Genomic DNA, 16,719 nt, shown 5'->3' with positions numbered 1-16,719 from the left:
TGAAATAAAATGATTTTGTGTTTACATAATACTGTTTTGTACTATTATTGTCATGCTTCGTATTTAAACAAAGCACTGTTAAAAAACAGGAATCTCCTTGAAACTCTGCTGCAGGTCATTCCTGTTGTTTAACAGTATTATTGTTTTTACACCGTTTAATAACAGGAAGATACTGAAAATCATAACGGGTGATTCCTGTTAGTTTACAGTGAGTTCATGTTGTTATTTTACATGAACTTAGTGTTAAACTAGAGCACCGTTAAATAACAGGAATCTCCTGGAAACTCTGCTGCCAGGTCATTCCTGTTTTTTAACAGGGTATTTTTTTACAGTGTAAAGTGGCTAGAGATAATGATATGAGATGAGATGAGATTATTTTAGTTCTAAGTTGGTTTCAAAGGGCCACACTGACGGAACTGGATTTGTGTGGAGGTTTGTATGAGGAACAAGAAATTCCAGATTTCCAGGAGTCTCAGGTTACATGATCAACTTGTGCCACAGACTTAAGCAGCTTTATTCTCATGTTCTCATGAGATCTTGTGTCTGCATTCGAATGCTGAAATGACTGAATGAATGAATGAATACTGATAAAATAAGTAGGCTACAACAGTTATAAAGAAATAAAAAGAATACCAACAAGAAGACTACTACTAGTCATAATAATAATAATAATAACTCAAAGTGCATTCTCTGAAGATAATGCAGAGTAATTGTGCAGTGCAGCTGAATGCTAACTCAACTATTGAATGACGGTCCTAATTTGTTACTTAAATTAGTTGGTGGTTGCTGTGGTGTAGGAGGTGGTTGCTCGTGTTTTGGTAGGTGGTTGCTATAGTGTAGGAGGTGGTTGCTAAGGAGTTTCAAGGTGGTTGCTAGCATGGTAATATGCAAACATGCTAACGGCTAACAGCTAGCATGTTAACATGGTAAGGCTAACATGCTAACTACTAGCATGCTAACATGTTAATGGATAACCTGCTCTGTGTGTGTATGTGTGTGTGTGTGAGAGAGAGATAGATGGCCTAAGGCAGTGTTTCTCAACCACTGGGCCATGGCCCTTTGGTGGGCCGCAAAGCACCATCTAGTGGGCTGTGAATTTTTTTCAAGTTGAAGTTAATTTTTTCCTCATAGTTAGATACAATTGGTGGGATGCATCCGATGCCACAGCTGTCTCATTAAGAGAGCGAGAGCGGGCTGAGAGGCTGCGCGAGAACACGCTGAGAGCGAGAGCGGGCTGAGAGGCTGCGCGGGAACACGCTGAGAGCGAGAGCGGGCTGAGAGGCTGCGCGAGAACACGCTGAGAGCGGGCCCAGGCCGCGGCTGAAGCCTCAGATTTTCCTGTCGCGCTGCTGCCGCCCCGCTTGTTCTTCCTGCGCTTCGCGACATGCCACCAAAAAAGAATACAGCACAGGTTGAGGAGGTCGACGATATTAAAAGATCGCTCGACATGTTGACGGAGGAGGTTTGTGCTGTTAGACAACAGCAGAAAACCATCATGACTCTGGTGGAGGAAGTTAAAGCCTTGAGGCTAAAAATCACCGAGAAGGACCAGCGGATTAACTTGCTGGAGAACCGGGTGGCCGATCTGGAGCAATATACCAGAATGAACGACATCATAATCACCGGCTTGGAAGTGAAACCTCGTTCATATGCACGGGCAGTGGCGATGCGGAACGGAGAGGAGCCGAGCGAGGAGGACGCGGCATCGGTGGAGCAACAGGTGGCGGCGTTTCTCCGCTCAAAGGGAGTTGAGTTAGACAGGGAGAACATCGAGGCCTGTCACCCGCTCCCAAGGAGAAACGAGAAGACAAAACCGGCAATAATAGTTCGGTTTGCAAACAGAAAACACAAAAACGAACTGCTGAAACAGGGAAGACGGCTGAAGGGATCAGACGTTTACATCAATGAGCACCTGACAAAGAAAAATGCGGACATTGCCAGAATGGCCCGTTTACTCAGAAAACAGAAGAAAATACAATCAACATGGACTTCAAACTGCAAAATATACATCAAGTTAAATGGAACACCAGAACAAGCCAAAGTACTAGTCATCCGGGAGCTGGAGGAGCTGAGCAAATATTAACGAAACGTACAACAACAAGGGAAACTTAAACTACAGCCATGACAACTCCTGATAATAAACACACATTAGGTCTAGAAAACTTTGTATATACAGAACATAAAATACAGGACATAGAACATGATATTGATCCGGATAACAATTTACTCAATGATATAGAAAACAGCTGCAGTTATTACACAGATGAGCACTACAACGCAACTTTCCAATCAAAGCATAACATATCAATCATCCACTTCAATAGCAGAAGCCTATATGCCAACTTCCACAATATTAAAGAATATTTGAAACAGTTTAAGAACCCATTCAACATCATAGCAATTTCAGAGACATGGATCAGCACTGACAGAGATGTGGATTTTGAGATGGAGGGTTATGATCTAAATCATATAAGCAGAGTGAAAAAGAGAGGAGGAGGTGTGGCAATATATGTGGACAAAGGACTGAAGTATAAGGTGGTGGAGAGTATGACAGCAGCTGTTGATAATCTGGTGGAATGTATCACAGTGGAAATTTGTATGGAAAAAGTAAAAAATATAATTGTGAGCTGTTTGTACAGAACTCCAGCATCAAGTATCGAGATATTTGAAAACTGGATGGAAAACGTGTTTTCTAACTCAGTGCAGAAGACTGTGTTTATCTGTGGGGATTATAATATTGATCTGTTAAATCCAAAAAAGCATAAAATGACAGAAGATTTCATAAATACAATGTACAGTATGGGTTTATACCCCAAAATCACCAAACCTAGTAGAATTACTTCTCATTGTGTCACATTAATAGATAATATATTTACAAACAGTATGGAAAATAATACAGAAAGTGGGCTTTTATATAACGACATCAGTGACCATTTGCCTGTATTTATTGTCTATCACTGTAATTACTGGAAACCTAAGGATATGAATCAGCTGAAATACAAACGGATAAGAACCGAAGAAAACATAAGGATACTTAAGAGTGAATTACTTAAACAGAACTGGAGAGTCGTATATGAGGAAGAAGATATTGACAAAGCATACAGTGGATTCCTAAATATCTTTAAAACACTATATGATAAAACCTGTCCTGTAAGGAAATACAATGATGGACAAAAACAAGCAAATGGTCCATGGATCACCAAAGGATTAAAAAATGCCTGTAAAAAAAAGAACACGCTGTATAGACAATTCATAAAAAAAAGAACTTTGGAGGCAGAAATTAAATATAAAAAATACAAGAATAAATTAACCAGCATTATGAGGACATGTAAGAAGGAATATTATAATAAATTATTAGATAGTAATAAAAATAATATGAAGGGGCTATGGAATGTACTGAATAGTATTATTAGGAATAGAGCTAAAAACAAAAACACAAGCTACCCTGATCATTATATTGAGAATGACAGATCAATAAATAATATGGAGGAAGTGGTAAATGGTTTTAATAGATTCTTTGTAAATGTGGGATCAGATTTGGCAGAAAAGATTCAAGATACAGACACACCTGGAGGGGCGGAGGCTGCTCGATGGGAGAGAAATCCTAAATCTATATTCCTTGGTGCAGTTGGCATAAAAGAGGTCATAGACATTGTAAGGAGAAGTGAAAGTAAAACCTCCACTGACTGGAATGATATTGATATGAGTTTAATAAAAAAAAGTTATTGAAGAAATTGCAGAACCATTTACTCACATATGTAATATGTCTTTTCAATCTGGTAAATTTCCAAACAACATGAAAATAGCTAAAGTTATACCTTTATATAAATGTGGAGATAGACACCATTACACAAATTACAGGCCAGTTTCTTTACTCTCTCAGTTCTCCAAGATCCTCGAAAAACTGTTCACAGCAAAACTAGACAATTTCATTGAAAAATATAAACTTTTAGCTGACAGTCAATACGGATTCCGGAAAGACAGATCAACAACCCTGGCATTAATGGAACTTATCGAGAAAATCACAAATGGTATAGACAATAAAAAACATGTTATGGGAATTTTCATAGATCTAAAGAAAGCATTTGATACAATAAATCATGACATTCTATTCAAAAAATTAGAGAGGTATGGTATCAGAGGGGTTGGTTTGGACTGGGTGAGGAGCTACTTAAGTAACAGGCAACAATTTGTAAAAATTGGAGATCACACATCTGAGTATTTGCCCATAACATGTGGAGTACCGCAAGGGTCTGTCTTAGGTCCTAAACTGTTTATATTGTACATTAATGATTTATGTAATGTATCAAGTATAATGAAATGCATATTATTTGCTGATGATACAAACATCTTTTGCGCCGGGGACAATGCACAGCAGCTTATGGAAACAATCACAACCGAAATGAATAAATTAAAAAGGTGGTTTAACGTAAACAAATTGTCATTGAATTTGAGTAAAACAAAGATTATGTTATTTGGAAAATATAAGTCGAACCCTCAAGTTGAATTGAAAATTGACAACATAACCATAGAAAGAGTTTATGAAATAAAATTTCTGGGTGTGACTGTTGATCATAAAGTCTGCTGGAAACCGCATATTAATCATGTTAAAGCAAAAATAGCAAAGATTACTGCAATTTTGGGGAAATCAAGACACATTCTGGACTATAAATCACTACATACTCTGTATAATGCACTCATACTTCCATATTTGAGCTACTGTGTGGAGATATGGGGTAATACCTACAAATCTAACCTGCAGCCGTTATGCACATTACAAAAAAGAGCAATAAGAATTGTCAATAATACGGGATATCTTGAGCATACAAACGCATTATTCGTAAAAGCACACACTCTGAAATTCACGGATCTGGTTAAACACAAGACTGCACAAATTATGTATAAAGCAAGACATAACCTTCTTCCGGGTGAGGTACAAAATACGTTTATGGAAAGGCAGGGTGGGTATAACCTGAGAGGGGAAATGAATTTTAAGAGAGTAAATGTTAGAACAACTCTGAAAAGTATGTGCATAACAGTCTGTGGGGTGAAATTGTGGAATGGTCTGGATAATGAACTCAAAAATAGCACCAACATAAAACTGTTTAAAAAATTATATAAAAACATGTTAATAAAAATATATGAGAATGAGGACAGGCAGACTATATAGGTGATGATGAAATTGAGAGCAAGTCTGTGACTGGTCTTCTTGTATTTAGTGTATAGTTATAGGTATGTGTATATGCATGTACTGTATATATGTATTGTATGTGTGTCTATATGCATAACATAAGTATCTGTATATATGATTTGATTTGGTCGATATTATACCATGTCGGTATGTTTTGATATGTTGGTATGTTTTCTTTTTTGTTTATTGCTTTTGTTTTCTTTTGTATATATAGTTTATTATGGTGGAAAGTGACATTTGATTAGCGGTGGTATAGAGGGTTAGGATTGGATAAGTTATTACTTCTTCCTAATCCTTTCTGAACATTATGTTATTGCCTTGTGGCTACGCTATTCTGTTTGTTTATGATGATGTTTTGATTATTGTATTTTTTTATTTAAAATTTTAATTTTTATATCTTTCTTCTTTATTGTTCAGAATAAAGTAATCAATCAATCAATCAATCAATCAATCAATCAATCAATCAATCAATCAAAAAGCTACAGTCACACTGCAGCTCGCGATGCTTTACAATGGGTTATCAATGAAAATGAGACATTTTGTTGGTGATATACACGTGAGCTAAAAGTTGTAGTCACACAGTAGGTGAACACTTGACTGTCATGCCTTTGTGCGCTTGAGTCTGGTGCAGCTCGAGCGGCTGTGGGCACTCATGGAGCACATTGTGCGTGCGCTTGGGACCTGATCGTTATGGGAAACACCTGGTACTGATTTGAGCACAATCCGCAGATAGTGCTGCTGTTTTCACACAAGCTTTGCGAAGCATCATTACTGTCATTTTTGTCATGTTTATAATGCTGTTTAAATATTCTGCTTTCTGTTTTGCTTTTGTAAATATGACGCTTGCTATTAAACACTCTTCCTGCATTTAGAGCTGTCTACCGTCGTCTATCTTGTAGTGTCCTGATCCCCAGACCTTTAGCCCAGCCAAATATAAAAAGTTGTACTCCTCCATGCTCTTCCAAGTTTTCATCTGTGTGTCCATGTAGAACGATGTCTGCAGCACCAGGTAGTCTGAGATGTCGGGGAACTCAACAGATGGATAATTTTTCAACTCATAGGATAAATTTTTCTTTGTTAGTGTGTAAGGATCTATCCCATTGAGTGGTTTCTATTTCCAATTCTTTTGAATATACTCCTTGGTTTTAATAACTTGCTTGTTTGCTGTACACAAATGTGGCAATAAATTCTTGTGTTAATCGAACAGACTTCACTTCTGGATTATTAAGCCCTTTTGACTGAGAATGCCCCGCATACATGGTTTTATGTTGGCTTCTGGCACACACACACAGTTTTGAATACAATACCTACATTTAAAAACAGTTTGTTTTTATTGCATTTATGTAATTACTGGGCTCCCATCTGTAACAGGGAGTGATGTTGCATTCCGTTAATACACTAGAATAGATTATTAAATTATAATAGAATAGATAAGCCAATTTATTTATTTATTTATTTATTTTAATGGGCCCCTACTCGTTACAAGTATGAATAGGTGGGCCTCCAAGCAGAAAAGGTTGAGAACCCCTGGCTTTAAAGTGCCGTATTAAGTTTGGTGGATGTATGGTGAAGTGTTTCCATTCGTTTGAATGGGGCCAAAATTGAACAGAAGCCTATGGCAGGAAAAGAGAATGTGTGAAAACCAAGGAAAAGATGAGTGCAACTCTCAGATGAAGGGATGGATATGTGGGGGGACTTGCCCTGAGGCATCATGTGAAGTTTCATGAAGTTTGGTCACTCACTAAAAGTTTTTCTCCCGAAACTGAATGAAGTGAATGGGTGGAAAGGGATGAGAGAAAAGAAAGGGAAAAAGAGGAGTGCAGGTCAGGACCGATTGTCGGGGGAGTTGGCCTGAGGGGTCATAGGAAGTTTGGTGCGTCTCCAATGAAGTGTGTCCGAGCAGGACGATTTGATTTGTGAACCCCATTAATTTTCTATCTCATCTCATCTCATTATCTGCAGCCACTTTATCCTGTTCTACAGGGTCGCAGGCAAGCTGGAGCCTATCCCAGCTGACTACGGGAGAAAAGTGGGGTACACCCTGGACAAGTTGCCAGGTCATCACAGGGCTGACACATAGACACAGACAACCATTCACACTCACATTCACACCTACGGTCAATTTAGAGTCACCAGTTAGCCTAACCTGCATGTCTTTGCACTGTGGGGGAAACCGGAGCACCCGGAGGAAACCCACGCGGACACGGGGAGAACATGCAAACTCCGCACAGAAAGGCCCTCACCGGCCACGGGGCTCGAACCCGGACCTTCTTGCTGTGAGGCGACAGCGCTAACCACTACACCACCATGCCACCCATTAATTTTCTATGTGGAGAAAAAAAATGAAAGAAGGGGTGCATCGATCCAAAAGCTGTATACAGCCATTCTCGATCAGCCCGCACGGTTTGTGGTCTCTATCTCAAAAACTGCTGGAGGAGATTTGGTCCAGAAATGCGGCGTTATACAGTAATAATAATCATAAGAAGAAGAAAAAGAAGAGGAAGAACAAGTACAACAACAGAAAATGTTTATTCAGTGATGTTAACAGTGGCGGCTGGTGAAAAAAATTCTTGGTGAAATTAATTCTTATTAATATCTCATATCATCTCATCTCATTATCTCTAGCCGCTTTATCCTGTTCTACAGGGTCGCAGGCAAGCTGGAGCCTATCCCAGCTGACTACGGGCGAAAGGCGGGGTACACCCTGGACAAGTCGCCAGGTCATCACAGGGCTGACACATAGACACAGACAACCATTCACACTCACACCTACGCTCAATTTAGAGTCACCAGTTAACCTAACCTGCATGTCTTTGGACTGTGGGGGAAACCGGAGCACCCGGAGGAAACCCACGCGGACACGGGGAGAACATGCAAACTCCACACAGAAAGGCCCTCGCCGGCCACGGGGCTCGAACCCGGACCTTCTTGCTGTGAGGCGACGGCGCTAACCACTACACCACCGTGCCGCCCACATTCATAATAAAATTTGTAAAAAAAATATATATATATATTTTTTTTTTCCCCTCCACATCTGGGAGGGCGGCGCCCGAGCGCCCACTATGGGCATGAATGTGTATTTTTTTTTTTTCCATCTGAATGGCTGAATCACAAATGGCTCCTTGCTCCCTACCTAGGGCACATAAAACTGCTCCCTGTACTGATCATTTCGGAGTCACTGTTTATTCCATGAACCGACTCATTTTTCCGAGCTGTTCAGTGAGAAAGGCGATGAAGCTCGAACTCTTTGTGCCAGTATAAAGGTGAACTTGTGCACCAAGTGATTTGGAACACAGCCTCAGTCTCTGTCGCAGATTCGGTTTGTTTTTATTTCCGCATGTTAGTGTTCATGTTCAGAGTTTCTGTTCATCTCGTTTCACATCACTTCTCTACAGCAGCACTGAAGAAACGTCTCTGAGCTCAGGGAAAAGCAACATGGATTTGGCCTCAGGTATTTTATATATATATATACACACACACACACATATGTAGTAGTTTGTGGACTTCACTTTTGCGTAGATTGCAGGCTGACTGTAATAGTTTTATTATGATCCCTCCTTGTGTTAGTAGTGTACTGTAGTTGATAAACTATCACAACTGTATTCATCAAAATAAAAAAAAATAATAATAATTCGTACAAGAAAACAATCCAAATCAACTTATAAATATACCACCCCGAGTTACTTCTTCATTTGCTTTATTACTTCTTAATTACTCATTTAGACTACTTATTTATTTGCATAGTTATTTTCCTACTTGTGTATTTATTTACCAAATTGCTTGCTTACATGTTTACTTTTTTTATCAACTTGGTTACCTAAGCGTTTATTAACTTACTTATTTAATGACTTTATGTATGTATTTGTTGAAGTGTCTGTTTATCTTTGTTTGATCAGGTTTTATCATACATTATTTTTGTTACTTGTGCTCATAATATCTCATCTCATTATCTGTAGCCGCTTTATCCTTCTACAGGGTCGCAGGCAAGCTGGAGCCTATCCCAGCTGACTACGGGCGAAAGGCGGGGTACACCCTGGACAAGTCGCCAGGTCATCACAGGGCTGACACATAGACACAGACAACCATTCACACTCACATTCACACCTACGGTCAATTTAGAGTCACCAGTTAACCTAACCTGCATGTCTTTGGACTGTGGGGGAAACCAGAGCACCCGGAGGAAACCCACGCGGACACGGGGACAACATGCAAACTCCGCACAGAAAGGCCCTCGCCGGCCACGGGGCTCGAACCCGGACCTTATTGCTGTGAGGCGACAGCGCTAACCACTACATCACCGTGCCGCCCTGCTCATAATATAACATGCAAAACCAAACACATTCCAAGATTATAAATGAAATTAATTTCTTTACTTTGTCCTGGGGTGGCGGCACGGTGGTGTAGTGGTTAGCGCTGTCGCCTCACAGCAAGAAGGTCCTGGGTTCGAACCCCGGGTCCGGCGAGGGCCTTTCTGTGTGGAGTTTGCATGTTCTCCCCGTGTCCGCGTGGGTTTCCTCCGGGTGCTCCGGTTTCCCCCACAGTCCAAAGACATGCAGGTTAGGTTAACTGGTGGCTCTAAATTGACCGTAGGTGTGAATGTGAGTGTGAATGGTTGTCTGTGTCTATGTGTCAGCCCTGTGATGACCTGGCGACTTGTCCAGGGTGTACCCCGCCTTTCGCCCGTAGTCAGCTGGGATAGGCTCCAGCTTGCCTGCGACCCTGTAGAAGGATAAAGCAGCTAGAGATAATGAGATGAGATGAGATGAGATGAGACTTTGTCCTGGGGTATACAAACTTTTTTTTTTTAACATTATTGTATATTGGGGCGGCACGGTGGTGTAGTGGTTAGCGCTGTCGCCTCACAGCAAGAAGGTCCTGGGTTCGAGTCCCGTGGCCGGCGAGGGCCTTTCTGTGCGGAGTTTGCATGTTCTCCCCGTGTCCGCGTGGGTTTCCTCCGGGTGCTCCGGTTTCCCCCACAGTCCAAAGACATGCAGGTTAGGTTAACTGGTGACTCTAAATTGACCGTAGGTGTGAATGTGAGTGTGAATGGTTGTCTGTGTCTATGTGTCAGCCCTGTGATGACCTGGCGACTTGTCCAGGGTGTACCCCGCCTTTCGCCCGTAGTCAGCTGGGATAGGCTCCAGCTCGCCTGCGACCCTGTAGAAGGATAAAGCGGCTAGAGATAATGAATGAATGAATGAATGAATATTTTGGGTAGTTTGCACTTTAATGACAGTAACACCGGAAACAATTTGGATGTGGGTTAGGGTTGGGCATTAACATTAAAAATAAGAAAGAAAGGTCTTTTGTGATTTATTTTGGCGATTTGAAGTCATTTACTGCAATTTGTGGTTTTTTCACACACTCTCCTTATGTAAGAATTATACCCATCACGAGATCTCATCAACAGATATGACAGAGTACTGTCACTAAAGTGCAGTTGTCCCTATATTTTTAGATATTTTTTTACCCATTTATTAACTTATAAATTAACACACTCTGACTTTCTCTCTGACCCTCAGCTTTGGATAATGACCAAGTGAAGCAGAACCAGGCAAATGAGGTCGAGGGGATCTTTGGATTTGGGGAGAAGAAAGACAAGGTGAGGTTGATTGTTTCTTAAAGTCTTGGATAATGTGCTGTAAAAATAATAACTGTTCATGTGATACCACCCCCCCCCTCCCTTTTTGTAATTCTAATTAATGTTAAATGGAAAAAAAATCACAAAATTACTAAAATACTCAAACACCAGCTGGACAGTCTGATCTGAAAACAACCCTGTGTTATCCTTGTGCCCTATATATTGCCCGAGGTTTCAGGAATCTTCATTGAGTTCATGAAAAACGTCCCATCACTCAAGTTGAATGATGCCCCAACTGCGATGAGGAAGTCAGAGCCATGGGTCCTTATTAATGGGAGTAATCAATAGCCGGTTTCTAAATGTAACTGTAAATTGCCTTTATTATATATTTCTTGTCAAGGGATGTGTCTTTGTTTCCCTGCTGCTGTTGGCTACTGCCACACCTGGGTAAACCTGCTATACATAAGCATGCCTGTCACACCCAAGTATGCTTGTCTCCCAAAGGTATGCCCATTTCACAATCGTATGCCTGCATCACAGAGGTGTGCCTGCATCACCAGGTTATGCCCCTCACAAGCGAATATTTTCTGCCTCACCAAGGTATACCCACGACAAGCAAGTATCTTCTGCCTCACAGGTTTTGCTTGCCCCATCAGGGTATGCCTCCCTGACCAAGTTAAGCCTGCCTCACCAAGGTATACCCACCACAAGCAGGTATTTTCTGCCTCAGAGGTGAAGCTTGCCCCATCAAGGTATGCCTGCCTAACTAAAATATGCATGCCTCACCAGGATGTACAGCTCAGCAGCACCTCCAGTCTTTCCCTTCAGCTTGTGAAGCCAGCAAGAGCATTCAAAATTTTGCCCCCTGGCATCATTGTTGGCTAGTCCTAACAGGACACCTCGCGCCAACCTCTACCATCCTCCATTTGCAGCTGGCCTCACCAGCTGCTGTCTACTTGATCTCTGCCTAGCAGACTCGACTTCTAACACAGAATCCCTCTTCTAACACTGTGGCATTGCTGAAGATGACCTGGTAGGGCACTTGCACTTTTACTGGCAACTCATGCTCACAGCATGTTAAAAGGTGTTAGTTAGCCACATAACTGACAAATACAGATGGAGGAAAAATTGAATGGGTTTCATAAAAACATATAACCAAATATTAACAAAGAACACAGTGAGAAATAACACAGTATCCCATAACAATATTCAAATTGTGCAAATTAGCACTTGCTGTACTGTGGCACAATATGGCTACAACACATCCCTTTAGAGATGGTAAATGAAATGTATGTTGACATTTGTCATCTCTCTTTAACAGGACAAGGACAAATCTGAAGACCATAAGAAGGACAAGGAGCACAAGGGGGACAAGGAGCACAAGGGGGACAAGGAGCACAAGGGGGACAAGGAGCACAAGGAGGACAAGGAGCACAAGGAGGACAAGGAGCACAAGAAGCACAAGAAGGACAAGGAGCACAAAAAGGGCCAGGGGCACAAGAGGGGCCAGGGGCACAAAAAGGGCAAAAAGCACAGGGGGCATGGGAGGCCCGGCTCTGGCTCTTCCTCCTCCTCCTGCTCCAGTGACGAGGATTAGGTAACGACCTTTGACCGCTTGCATCACAGACTCAGTGATGTATCAATTCCCAAATGCTAGCATTTGGTCAAAGAAATGTGTACTAGCTACTAGAATGAACACATTATTTGAAGCAGAACCAGGAAGAATTATATTTAGCAACTAGCTATGCATATTTGCAAGCTAAGGAACTAGTTAGCTGTTTGTCCAAGATGACATTCAATAAGTCTGACAGAATGCACAAAGATGCTAAGCACAGGAACTGACAGTACAGCAAATTTCATGGTTTACCCAGGATAAACCATAAGCAGGTGCTAAGTATGAGGGTCCCCCCCCCCCCATCTCTCTTGGCATGTGTTATGCTTTATGTTTTGTGGTCTTTAACATTGCTAAACACAGATAAAGCATTGCTAGGGAGCTGTATTTAGCCTACCACACAGAAAAAAAAAATTCAGAAATGTGACGCTTAGATTTTCCTCACTTCGCTTGTTTTTCCCCATTGTAGGAGTTTAGCATTAGCTAAAGCCATTAGCTGTTATGTCTGCTGTGATTTTGCTAGCTGCTAATATTGCTTAGCTTTACAAACATCACAGCTAGCTTGCAAATACAGGCAGAAAACTCAGTCACATGACTTTAATGACATGTTTATTTAGTTTTTCAGAGTTAGGAAAGTATGTTTCACTTGACATTTTATGTCTGAGTCAAAGTGTTAGCTGTAAACAGAGAAATGTTAACAGCATCTGCCTCACGTTATTCTGATATGGGCTTGATAAGTAAGTTTAATTTGCAAACTAATCAAATGCAACAAACATAAATGGCAAAATCTAACATCTGCTTTTTTTTGTCAGTAATGTAGCGTAGTTAGCATAATAAAGGAAAATGTAATTAGGAAACAGAGACCTAAATGTACTCATGATTTTGAGAGAGTTTTATATTGTGCACAATACAAGTTTAGTATGTATGCTAACGAGTGTAAATTGAGGCTGAGTTTCAGGTAAATCCTGATGGTAAACCACTGCTAGCATTCTTGTATCATACAAAGCAAAATAAAAGAGCACTTAGTGAATGTGGCCTTGATTCTGTTTGTCAGATAAAACAGGAAAGTGAGCTTTCTAAAGATACAAAGGATGAGTTTTATGGTTATTATAAGTGCAGGTGTGTCCTGAAGTAAAGATTGTAAAGGTCGGATATGGCGTGATTCTGACAATTAACGCAAACAGGTTTGTAAAGGAGACCAACTAGATTATTTTTTCTTTGTCCTTTTTCTTTAAAGGTGTGTTTCAGCAACACACTTGTGAAAACCTGTTGAACCATGTAATTCACTATACGCGCATACTGAATATATTTTTGAGTATTTTGATTTTTAAAAAGCAGCTTGTACTCCCAAATTAGTTTTGTATAAATAAATAAATAAATAAATGTAATTTTTTTCCCTCCACTCATAATAAATGTGTGTGAGAGCATGTGTTCAACTTGGTATCAGAATTAAGCCACGAGATCTAGATGTCAATGTTAGATGGCAGTAATTTCTTGCCACTGGGCAGTGCTGAAATTTAATAAAACTCTGACAAATTCATGTTTTGTTGTGTTTTAAAAACACATTTAAGAACTAATTTGACACCAAAATATTAAGTGGCAAAGCAAAGGGTCGACTCACACCAAATATTGACTTTTTAATTTATTATGGCTTATTGTTTTTGTTTGTTTGTTTTTAAACGTGGAAACGTTTTCATTTCATTATTTATTTTTTAAGCCATTTTTGGTCTACAGCATTTCTTTTTACCTGTGCCTTAGACTTTTGCACAGAACTATCATTATTTTTACTAATAATAGTAATAACATTGATATATTGCATTTAAATATATTTGATACATTTATTACAAATATATAAATAAGGATGTCTAACAACTGACCTTTATTTTCTGTGTTTTAGGAAAACGGGACTGAAGAAGGAATTCTTTCTTCTTTTCTTATTTCCCCCAAATATAATCCATGATGTCAAACTTTTTCTAATTACAAGAATGTAATTGAATTTAAAATGAAAGTAATGATAGTAAAACCCTGTCTCGCTCTCTTTTTTTTTTTTGCTTCACTTATTACAATAACGAGGACTTAGCTAACATTTGTATTAGCACTGCTGTGAAAAAGTATTTGCCCTTCTCATTTCTTCTGTTTTATTGTGTTTGTGTGATTTTCAGTGTGCACTTCTCACTTTGTCCACATGGTGGAGACATTTTACCTTTTTATACGCAGTCAAAGCGACACATACACTTAAATCCAAAATGCGCACTGAGGCTAAATATCACGCATCTCATCTCATCTCATCTCATCTCATTATCTCTAGCCGCTTTATCCTGTTCTACAGGGTTGCAGGCAAGCTGGAGCCCATCCCAGCTGACTACGGGCGAAAGGCGGGGTACACCCTGGACAAGTCGCCAGGTCATCACAGGGCTGACACATAGACACAGACAACCATTCACACTCACATTCACACCTACGGTCAATTTAGAGTCGCCAGTTAACCTAACCTGCATGTCTTTGGACTGTGGGGGAAACCGGAGCACCCGGAGGAAACCCACGTGGACACGGGGAGAACATGCAAACTCTGCACAGAAAGGCCCTCGCCAGCCACGGGGCTTGAACCCGGACCTTCTTGCTGTGAGGTGACAGCGCTAACCACTACACCACCGTGGCGCCTAATATCATGCATTTTACTCAATAATTATTATTCAAGAACACATCAAACACATTTTAATTATGTAAATTATTTTGACCATACTTTAATCAACTTGGTTGTGGTTCAGGGCGGCACAGTGGTGTAGTGGTTTGCACTGTCCTGGGTTCAAGCCCAGCGGCCGGCAAGGGCCTTTCTGTGTGGAGTTTGCATGTTCTCCCCGTGTCCGCATGGGTTTCCTCCGGGTGCTCCGGTTTCCTGCAAAGACATGCAGGTTAGGTTAACTGGTGACTCTAAATTGACCGTGAGTGTGAATGGTTGTCTGTGTCTATGTGTCAGCCCTGTGATGACCTGGTGAGTTCTCCAGGGTGTGCCCCGCCTTTCGCCCGTAGTCAGCTGGGATAGACACCAGCTCGCCTGCAACCCTGTAGAACAGGATAAGCGGCTACAGATAATGGATGGATGGATGGATGGATGGGTTGTGTTTCAGTCAGATGAATTCCAGGTTGGAGATGATTGTCTCACTCCGTCTTCTGAAATTCAGAGCTTTGATTATTTGTGTGTTTAATTAACCTGAATGAAGTGATTCAGAGTTTGAGGAACAGTTGACAGGATGACGCCTGAGGATGTGGAGCTGTTATACTGAAGCTACAAGAACTAGCAGTGGCCTAAACACTCAGCAGATTGATCATGTTTCCTTCACAGATTCAGGGTCAAAGGTCAAACGTGTTTGAGGGTACAATCCTGTAAAGCTTCTTTTTATCATCTTGTTTTCTGGAAAATTGAACATGTCAAATTCCAACTTGCATCCTCTCTGTCTGTCTGCACACTCGTTCAGTCAGCTCTCTTTATCCGTCTTGTAATCCATCTCACTCTGTCTTTTTCTCTATTATGTCTCTCCCTTTTGTTTTGCTGTGCATATTTCTCTCTCTCATTCTTTGTTGTATCCGTGTTTTGTTTTTCTTGTTGTTTTATCTCTGTGTTTTTCTTTCTGTCTCTTTGTCTGCCATTTCCTCTCTCTCTCTCTCTCTCTCTCTCTCTCTCTCTCTCTCTCTCTTTCTCTCTCGCTGTGTTTCCATGAACTTGCTTCATATATAATTTGAAATTGTGAACTTAAAAACTCTCAAATATGGCAATGTTTTTACACTCACATGAGGTGGTTCTTCAGACCATTCGATAAAGGAACATTTTACAAAATTGAAACTGAAACACAATTTTTCACATTTAAGTCACATGATATGACAAGAAGAGCAAATGGAAACTCTACCTTTTGGAAAAAAGAACACTCCTTATCCATACTTTCCCACCTAACATGGCGAAAGCGTCAAAATTCAAATCCACTCTAGTAGCCCTGCTAACGATACTGGAAAGTTCATGGACGCTCTGTGACGGAGATGAAACAGGCGGCAACGAGGTAGTTCAGAATGCTTCGTCTTGTAAACTTTATTTTAAAGGGCTGCAATGCAAACACACTCCAAGCAGTATCATATTGCAAATAATACAACAATACCATGAGGAAGACTGGGTAGGATTGCATAGGACAAGAGAAAAGTACATGGTTGCTTTCATTTGATTAAGGCTAATGTACAGTGGTGCTTGAAAGTTTGTGAACCCTTTAGAATTTTCTATATTTTTGGGGACGTCGTGGCTCGGGTGGCTGGGGTGCCGTGCCATGGGGCTGGGGACCCGGGTTCGAT

At 40.7% G+C, this 16,719-nt stretch overlaps 1 protein-coding gene across 1 annotated transcript; it reads left to right on the top strand.

Moving 5' to 3' along the window:
• Positions 1–8,424: 8,424 nt before the first annotated feature.
• Positions 8,425–14,407, top strand: LOC132900980 (putative uncharacterized protein DDB_G0292636). Its single transcript, XM_060943390.1, has 4 exons — positions 8,425–8,642; positions 10,714–10,793; positions 12,094–12,369; positions 14,282–14,407. The coding sequence occupies exons 1-3, from the start codon at positions 8,627–8,629 to the stop codon at positions 12,367–12,369; spliced, it is 372 nt and encodes a 123-aa protein (XP_060799373.1). The 5' UTR covers positions 8,425–8,626; the 3' UTR covers positions 14,282–14,407.
• Positions 14,408–16,719: the final 2,312 nt, after the last annotated feature.

Source organism: Neoarius graeffei, chromosome 16 (assembly GCF_027579695.1).
Source record: "Neoarius graeffei isolate fNeoGra1 chromosome 16, fNeoGra1.pri, whole genome shotgun sequence".
NCBI lineage: Eukaryota > Metazoa > Chordata > Actinopteri > Siluriformes > Ariidae > Neoarius > Neoarius graeffei.
Note: the sequence above shows the minus strand (reverse complement) of the source record. Positions and strands in the feature narration are given on the sequence as shown.

What these genes read in the sequence shown, in the direction of transcription:
- LOC132900980 (XM_060943390.1), top strand. An exon ending in TTGGGGAGAAGAAAGACAAG is followed by an intron (nt 10,794 to 12,093) that starts GTGAGGTTGATT and finishes TCTCTTTAACAG; the next exon opens with GACAAGGACAAATCTGAAGA.